Raw genomic sequence first — 9,123 nt, forward strand, 5'->3', positions numbered from 1 at the left:
TTAATTCCTTGTCTTTTACTTTTTTCCTTGCGTTTTCGAAGTAACCTTAAGTTGCTTTTTATTGAATATATCGTTCTTTAACTGAAGATGCATTCCTTACCTATTCAATTTACACTTTTAGAATTATTGTTTGTAATCGGCAGTTTTTCAATGAAAGACAATAAATATGGACGCGGTGCAATTACACAAAAGTTTTTAAACTGATATTAATTATGTACAACTCGTTTTGTGCCCCCAACATTGTGGGTGCAATATCATTTGCAAACCTTTAAACTATTGTGCCATATTCGTCATAATAGTATACCATGTAATGGCAAGTATTCTCTAACTGTGGTATATGTAGCGTACTAAGGGTACAATTCAAACCACCCTTTTTATGTTTTGAGAACAATATTTTAGTTCCAATAAATAAACTGATTGAGGATTTGGTTATTTCAAGGTTTTAATCATGGCCAGGTGTTGTCATATGGTTTCAAACGTGACTTTTTTCTCTATTAACTTATTGATGTGTGTTAAATTGCTCTTATTTCGAATTTAAAGCAGCTTATCTTAATTGGCGGCAGTTTGCTGCATGAAGTTCAGAAGAAAATGCGCCCAAATTTAATTCTAAAATTCAAATATTTTGTAAAATTCTCTACAAAAATACTCTTGACGCCCCATAGCGACTCCTGTTAAAGTACTTTTTATTTGAACACCACGCGCCCGCTGGTTGTCAGAGAGCAGTCCGTCCTACATTAGGTGGTTGTTTTTAGCTATTGTATTTTTCAATATTGCATTCCTTACCTATTCAATTTACACTTTTAGAATTATTATTTGTAATCGGCAGCTTTTCAATGAAAGACAGTAAATTTCGACGCGGTGCAATTACACAAAAGTTTTTAAACTGATATTAATTATAGGCAACTCTTTTGTGCCCCCAACTTAGTGGGTGCAATTCTATTTGCAAACCTTAGAACTATTTTGCCATGTTCGTCATAATAGTATACCATGTAATGGCAAGTATTCTCTAACTGTGGTATATGTAGCGTACTAAGGGTACAATTCAAACCACCCTTTTTATGTTTTGAGAACACTTTTTAAGTTCCATTAAACTGATTGAGGAGTTGATTATTCCAAAGTTTTAATCATGGCCAGGTGTAGTCATATGGTTTCAAACGTGACTTTTTTCTCTATTTACTTATTGATGTGTGCTAAATTGCTCATTTCGAATTTAAAGCAGCTTATCTTAATTGGCGGCAGTTTGCTGCATGAAGTTCAGACGAAAGTGCGCCCAAATTGAATTCTAAAATTCAAATATTTTGTAAAATTCTCTACAAAAATACTCTTGACGCCCCAGAGCGACTCCTGTTAAAGAACTTTTATTTGAACACCACGCGCCCGCTGGTTGTCAGAGAGCAGTCCGTCCTACATTAGTTGGTTGTTTTTAGCTATTGTATTTTTCAATTTTGTCCGCTATGCTAAATTAAATTCCGGTGTGTTCGTAATTTATACCGTCTAATCTTTTGAGATCGGCCATAAAATACATTAAATAAGATCGGTCGTAAAGTATATTTTGGGTTAGAAAAAAGGATTCCTAATTGTTACCGTAAGTCGTACAAAAATCCTGTGATTAAGCCCACAAAATCATGCCAATTTCCACGATCTCTCATTCAACAGAGCTTTTTATTGTGTGTCCTTTTTACTCAAAAAATAAGCTTAAAGATAGGCTAGAAATTTTTGGACGTTGATTGATGAGTTACTCCGTAAAAGAGCTTGGTTCTGTAGCGATTCAACTGTTTTCTTGTCGGATATTACACATCTAACAACCCGGCAATTTTTCAGATTGTTTACCATGTTTTTTCCTGTTGACAAAACAGAAACTATCGATGTCACTGGCTACACATGTGTTCTTCCAACTGTGTCCATTGGAAATGTCGGCCAGTTGTCAATTGATCTCATCATATCAACTCTCAAATGCGAACTTATTGGATCGATTTTCCACAGAGCTGTTGTTCCCCTTTTTGGGAAGAACGCTTTTGATAAGCAGTCAAAACGACCCACCACAGCGATAGACGTTTATGTATCTAAAAATCACAAGTTGCTGATATTGCAAATTCGAACGGCTTTAGTAAAGCGACACCAGGGTGAATTTGTTGATAGTCTATATTCGTGGTTGAACGATGTGAAAATTGCAAACGTCTTGGTGCTTTCGAGCGTGGACGCCGTTGAAAGACACGACAGAGCGATTTCGGAACCTGATCAGATTTATTTTTATGAAGGTCTGTCGGAAAACAAAATAGACCGTGAAGAGATACAGCGGCTCAGTGGCAAAGAATTCAAAATGCATTACAGCCTGAGGTAAGTATTGTTAATGGTTCTTAAGTTTATATAACCATTGTTTTGTCCTGTTGGTCTTTTTACTGCGACTCGAAGAGGACTATTGGTTATTATCAGTTTTTTTAACCAGAAGTACTGTTTTTCCAGGCAGTGTTCTCACCTAGAATCGAAAGTAAGTAAAATTGCTGTGAATAATTTTTTTCGAAGAGCGAGTCGAGTTCCATAATAATCCAATCACTTTTGACTTAGAACGTGTTCTGTCGGAAAGGTAGTTATTGTCTCTTTTTCTCTTGAAAACGAAGGTTAAATATAATACGAACATGTGTTCCAATGGCGTATTTGCCAGTTTTCAATGCCTAAGCACTAATGCATCCCGGGCCTGGTGCTTTGCTGTTGTCTAGATTGTGATTAACTTTATAGATTTCTCTCAGCGTAAAAGGCCTTAAGTTGAGCTCTTAGAAGTTTTGCTAATTTTTCAGCCTTCAATGGAAAAACCTGCCCTCTGTTCTGTAGATGCACCTCTCGCTAAAAAATTTTGTTTAAATTGTTACCAATCGGCTTTTGTCTTTCGGTTTTTGGCCATTTTAATCAGTTTCAGTATGTTTGGAGGGCTATTTCTGTTCCAATTTTTTCCCGAATACTTTTCCATCTCTTTTGCGGTTTCAAATTTCTTTAAAATTTCCTCTGAATATTAATGCAAATTTAACCATGCAAGCGATTCTGCACTTTGTATCAATTTATTTTCCTCGAAGAATTGATGTTTCTCAGCAACTCACTTTTTAAGTTCTTTTGTCAACCATGATATATTTGAAGGAGTCTTTTTGTATGTTTCTCTAGTGCTGTCAAAAAATGTATTCAACTCTGAAAACATTTCATTGCAGTTATACCCCAATATACAAATTATGCGTTGTTGTATGACACAATATTGTGGAAATTTGGCGCGTGAGCTGGAGGTTGTAAAATTTTGATGTACAGCAAGCTGGGCTCATCAGAAAGAAGATCCAAAAATTTTAGACCCTCTTTTGACCCAGTGCATAAAATAGATCCTCTAAGTTGTTGCAGAGAGCAGACAGACGTCGATGATTTCTTCCCCGGATCCGGCTATCTTCCAGCATTAATCGACAAAACGAAACAGCTGAACTCGACTTTTGTATCATTGTTCCTCTACTGTTTGGAGGGAGACAACCGACCTCAAGGAACAATGATGACGTCATTTGTTTTGGACCTGCTTGCGATTAAAAAGGAGAATGGAAACAAATACAGAACGAAATGTCCCCATTCTTGGGCTATTTTGGATGATAAACTTGATTCTGCGTTGAGCATGTTTTAAATTTAAATTAATAAAACTTGCGTATTTCAATAGCACTGAAACCCATTCAAAACAGTTCGCAGCTCAGCTGCAAAATTCTTGAACAGAACGACGTTCTAGTGATGTTTATGATGTATCAATGTGTAAGCTCGGCGGAGTCATTTTTCGACATACGCGGGAGCATATCTAGAAAAATATGCCTTTTAAAAGATTTATTCTCAAAGATTTCACATTTGATACTCTCGATAAATTTGATTTAGTAGCTTGTAATTTTTTTTCAGATTAGTAATTGTAGCTTATGCAATAGTATTGACATATTGTATTATAAATAGTATACCAAATATCTGTCCTGCTTTTACAATCACAAACAACACACCCAAGTTGTAAATATGAACAGTGAGACTATTTCGCTCAACATTGTCAACATCTCGGAAGAAGTTGCACTAATTCTGACCAAGTTTAAACGGCTGCAGAGGATTCAATCTTCCGCCACTCTAGTGCGTAAGTTGAAATATTTTGTCTTGTTTCTGTACAGAGTTCATTCGTAGGCAGATTTCTGTTTTTGTAGCTGCCTCTGCTGCAAAAGATTCTGACATTTCTTCAGATTCGTTTGCGGCAAAAGTTGTTTCTTTTTTCTTTTTTAAGCATAAGGGATCCAAGAATAGCAGCCTACGGTTAGGCATCTTGGAGTTTTTTATAGCTGCGAAGCTGTAAGTTGAGCGTATCTATATTGCGGTGCTCTTGGTTTTTACAATTCAAAGAATTTGAATTGTATTGGGGCGCTGTCTTTTTACTACTCGAAGAGGAGTATTGGAGAAGTCCTTTTTTAAATCAATTTTATCGGAGTGATTTTTGAAGCGGGAAATGAAACGCGTGAAAAAATTTTGGAGTGATTTTGGTGGTGAACAAAAGCTAAGAGCAGAGCGAAAAGAGAGTGGTTTTTGTTCATACCGCTGTTTTTGAGAGAGCGAAAAATTGATGAGTGAAAAAATTTTCTATAAGCGAGCGATTTTTTTTGTTCACGTGCGGCTTTTAAAAGCAATTTTTTGCAACTTTTAATGGTTAAGAGGTTTGATTATGATATTGTATTAGTTTTAGGCTTGTTTTGGTAGGAATTGAAGGTTTCAAGTAGTAAATTTGAGTTTAATGCTAATTTGGAGATTTTTGATCAGTTTTGCTGATTTTTAGACGAAATTTGATGATTTTTTGCCTGTTTTTTTTTGTTTTTAATGCTTTAAGTGGGATTTGGATAGAAGCTTGTTACTTAAGAAATAGATACCAATTGACTAAAGTTTTCTTGGTATAACTCATTTTTTTCTTAGGAAAATTGACAGAAAAATTGAGAAATTTTGAAACCATTTTTCTTTTTTAATCTCAGACAAGTTTCTTAGCCTTTTATGACTTGCCCATTGTTTTGCGAGCTTTTCATTGCTCTAATTGCAAATGATTTTTATTCGGTTTTATTTTTCCTTGTACTGTAAAAAAAAACTCAAGTTGAAAAAAACTAAGTTTTTATAGTTTTTTTGTTCAATTTGTTTTTGAATGCCGTTTCTTTTCTTCCTTAATTTTTTTATGGCATTTGTGGAGGTTCAGGGTTCACAATAGTTTTTCAGTTGTTTGGTCATAAGGATGGGCAATTTTCTCCTTCGAGTCGTTTCCGGAATTCTTCCGGCTATGTTTTTATGATCTGTTCACACATTTTCATGATTTTTGAAGTCAAATTGGAGTAGTGATTTTGGTCACGCCGAAACAGGAAGTGGAGCGAAAAAGCGGGTGGTTTTGCGGCGTGAACTCTTTTTGCTCTAAATTTAAAGCACAGTGAGAAAACGGCGTTTGAACAAAAATTCGCTTTCTCGCTAGTGATTTTTTGTTCACATGCGGCAATTTCACTTTAATTTTTTACTGTTTTTTAGATTTTTTGAATTGGATTTTTTTCTTAATGGTTTTCCCAATCCATTCATATTCCGTTCTAGGTCTAGTTTTCTGTTTAGTCAATGAAAATTCTTTGAATTGTACGTCAGGATTTGTTCTTCTATGTTTTTTGTTTCTTCATCTGACGCTCTTTTTTGTTCACACAGCAAAGCTGAGAAAGTCAAATCTTCTGAATGACTTCTTCCTCTCACTAACGGCATTTGCGCGTGTGACGTCATTTCTCACTCGCTTTAGCGAAAGTATTTTGCGTGATTAGATTTTGATCATACGTGACTTACCTCACTCAATAAAATGACTTTTGCACTTTAAAACTTAAGTTTAATTTGAATTTTTTTAAGGTCAAAGGAACTCCTATGTGCAGTAAAGGTCCCTAATAAGAGGCTTCTGCGGAATGAATTTTATTAAGTTTTATTAATTAATCGCTGAATGTTTTTTAGCCTACTTTCTTGAGAGTTTTTTTGAGCGTTATGCGTGCCCACTTATTTTTTCTTTTATAAATAGGTGAACAAATAATCCTGTTTTCAAAATCTGATATTAAGACGAAAATTGACTTGTAATTAGCTTTCTTAGAAACCCGTTTTAAAGCTTTTTGACACATTTTTTGGTAAAGTGCATCTAATCGAATTGTTTATTTAAAACACGGACGTGCAGGTTATAAGATAACTCCAGAATGGCAGATTATTCTTGTCTTACATTATAGCCCCCCATAATGGGGGCTATTGGTTATTTGACCATTATACTGAATTGTGCGGATCGTTGTTGCATATAAGGCGCAAAATCAGTGGTATGATATATTGTTTACAATCCCGTTAGCTCGGACTTGTGATGGACGTTGGTTGAAGTACCGGTGTTTACTATAATTTTTTTATAGTTCAAGCATTAGGCGGGTAAAATAATTTTATGAAGCCATTCCTTTCGTGGAGGAACGATTAACGGATCTTTTCCTCTAGCACCCCTGTCCTATATAGCCGAATTTTTATTTGGCTCACTTTTAAAAATCTTCATAAATAGAATAGCTACGTCCCTGGTATAATACATCGACAACTATATAGATTGACAACACTTTTTAAAATTAAAGTTCTTTATAAACCTGTAGTCCCAGAAAATGCAATTGAGAGCAAATTTATAGCTGATGCTTACATTATACGCAGTGCATTATTACTATATGAACGTATTAATTTCAGACCTCCGGTCTTGAACCTTTTCTAAATACCTATTCCCACGTATTGACATGCAATAATTCAAGTGCATACTTGGGGTTTAAACATTAAACAGGGGGTGCCAAATTTACTGGGGGATCACGATTAAAGAGGCTGCATCTTTATATATGCTGCATCTTTGTATGCTTTATATATTGGCTCATCTTTGTTAAAACTGCAAAGCAACTCGAACGGATCTTCTTTTGGCACAATGCTTTTCAATTCGCCCTTTTCTTGTGCCTGCCTTTTTTTGTTACATACTCACTCCAGGGAGAGTGCAAAAAATATGCACTCATTAAGCTTGGGTGGGGGGGGGCACACAGACAGAAAAGATCCTTAAATTCTCTTGGAAAATTCTCAATATGTGTGGTCGGTGTTAAAAGTGCTGATAGAATGGGGTGTACGAATTAATGATCTTTTAGAGAATATGCTGGAATATGTTGGAAGTAGTCTTTTTATTGCGGTGATTTCCAATTTTTGGCTATCAATCTTGTCGAGAGGACTGTTGCTCGACTTGATGTATGCATAGTCTCTGTTGATAAACTAAGAAAAGAGCGCTCGTTTATTTTTTGCCAAATTTTCTGCATTTTTTGTGAAAACAATTGTGTGCAAATTAAAAATTTACCTTTCAGCTAATTGTTTTGGAAAGTTCTGCTTTGTCCTATGTTTTTCTGCTTTTTAAAGACCATTTTGTGATGCCTTTTTAAAACTTCAAATCCTCGTACGTGACTCTAGAACTTTTTTGAGGTCTAATACATAAACCAGGTTGACTTGATTATAACACCTTTTAGCTTTGTCGAACTGAGATCTTCTACGTCTTAAGGTAGTTTGAGGTCGAGTGGATCTTGCAGAGCCTAAAATGAGCATCCAAAATGTATATATTATGGTTAATTGACACTTATTTAGTGGCTACTGTTGAAATCGGCGGACGCTATTTTTGATCTTTATATAGAGAGTAATTTGTGTTTCAGTATCAATCAACAACGAGACAAATGAAGTCCATCTTGACCAGATTGATGTAAGTTCTATTTTAACGTCTAGATCAGAACAGGTTTTCTGGATCTACTCTGCCCCCCCCCCCCCCCCCCCAGTTCAGTGGCCATATAACAACTTTTAAAAACTGTGGGGGGGGGGATACAGAATAGATCCAGCTTTCTCTTGGCGAATTTAAATTACAATTTTTAATGGGAAAAGTGTTGTCCCAAAGTTAAACATTTTTAAAGTTTTCAATTAAATTTGCCTGAGTGTGCACTTGTGCTTCACTAGGAGAGAATTCATGAGCCTAGTTTGCCCGGACCTGTTTTTCCCCGTGAATAATTTCTTTGCTTTCGTAAGTTTTCAAAAGAGGGGTTAATTTGCAGTTACAGCTTGTATATAAGCAATTAAGGGCACAAGAAGACACATAGATGATTATATTCCGTTTGAACTTACGGATCTATTCTGTTTTGGACCCTCTCCCCAGCTTAGAGGGCTTATATTTTATATGCCCCCTAGCGCACGTGCTATTTTTTTTACATAGTAATGTGCTATATAGCGACATAAAATTTGTAAAAAAACACTGGGGGCGTAAAAAACACGAGGGGGGGGGGGGGCAAAACAGAATAGATCCGAACTTACACCTTTCTGTTAACATTTGTCTGATTTGATCAATACAGGGTGAGAGTATAATCAGAGACAAGCCCCTTGAGGAGATAGCTGAGGAGTTGATAGCCGAGTACCTGCCCAAACATGTGCTGAGAATTCCTCACGTAAAGACACGTGACCAGAGGTCTTCATTCCCACTCTGTAATGTGTGGTACTGTCCCCAAAGTAAGAAATATTTCAAGTTGATAGTCATGGAAATCTCCTGAATCCCCTCCTACCCCAGCTTAGTAGGGCATATAACCCCCCCCCCCCCCGGTGCTGTAGAACAACACAGCACAATAAGTGCGGCTCAAAAATAACTGGATGGGGGGAGCAGATAAATAGAATAGGTTCACAATCTCTATGAATATAGTAATATTTGTCACGTTAAAATACATTCATCACCCGTTTTATCCTTTGTCGTACTCATGCCTTATACAAACAGATTATCAGAGTTGAATTTTGGACTAAAGTTCAGTTTTCTTCCAATAACGGATAGAAAGGACGCTATCAACTGTATAGTTAACGCGACTCTGATGAAGTAACTGATAACGTCTGCTATTCGTCGAGAATTGCGTAGCCTTTCGAGATGTAGTTTGGAATTGAGAACTAAATTCAGTAGACTCATGTAACCTTGCTTAAGAAAGGCAACTTACAAGTTTCTTAATCTGAAATTGCAGAGGTTTTCGAGTCAAAAATTTTACACTTATTTCAAAACTTATTCTTCGTCCTCAAAAACGGGAT

The 9,123-nt window shown here is 36.0% G+C and overlaps 2 protein-coding genes across 2 annotated transcripts; both read left to right on the top strand.

Moving 5' to 3' along the window:
- The first annotated feature begins 1,825 nt into the window (after positions 1 to 1,825).
- Positions 1,826 to 3,666, top strand: LOC142357006 (proteasome assembly chaperone 2-like). The gene is made up of 2 exons (XM_075408730.1): positions 1,826 to 2,337; positions 3,379 to 3,666. Exons 1-2 carry the CDS (start codon positions 1,832 to 1,834, stop codon positions 3,644 to 3,646), a joined length of 774 nt encoding a protein of 257 aa, XP_075264845.1. The 5' UTR covers positions 1,826 to 1,831; the 3' UTR covers positions 3,647 to 3,666.
- Positions 3,667 to 3,869: 203 nt separating this feature from the next.
- Positions 3,870 to 8,639, top strand: LOC142357007 (uncharacterized). Its single transcript, XM_075408731.1, has 3 exons — positions 3,870 to 4,126; positions 7,728 to 7,774; positions 8,412 to 8,639. Exons 1-3 carry the CDS (start codon positions 4,015 to 4,017, stop codon positions 8,604 to 8,606), a joined length of 354 nt encoding a protein of 117 aa, XP_075264846.1. The 5' UTR covers positions 3,870 to 4,014; the 3' UTR covers positions 8,607 to 8,639.
- The last annotated feature ends 484 nt before the right edge of the window (positions 8,640 to 9,123 follow it).

Source organism: Convolutriloba macropyga, unplaced genomic scaffold (genome assembly GCF_964194025.1).
Source record: "Convolutriloba macropyga unplaced genomic scaffold, txConMacr16.3 SCAFFOLD_3982, whole genome shotgun sequence".
Classification (NCBI taxonomy): Eukaryota; Metazoa; Xenacoelomorpha; order Acoela; family Convolutidae; genus Convolutriloba; species Convolutriloba macropyga.

Coding starts and splice junctions, on each gene's coding strand:
- LOC142357006 (XM_075408730.1), top strand. CDS start 1,832: ATGTTTTTTCCTGTTGACAAAACAGAAACTATCGATGTCACTGGCTAC. Junction 2,338..3,378: donor AAAATGCATTACAGCCTGAG/GTAAGTATTGTT, acceptor AAGTTGTTGCAG/AGAGCAGACAGACGTCGATG.
- LOC142357007 (XM_075408731.1), top strand. CDS start 4,015: ATGAACAGTGAGACTATTTCGCTCAACATTGTCAACATCTCGGAAGAA. Junction 4,127..7,727: donor ATCTTCCGCCACTCTAGTGC/GTAAGTTGAAAT, acceptor TTTGTGTTTCAG/TATCAATCAACAACGAGACA. Junction 7,775..8,411: donor TCCATCTTGACCAGATTGAT/GTAAGTTCTATT, acceptor TGATCAATACAG/GGTGAGAGTATAATCAGAGA.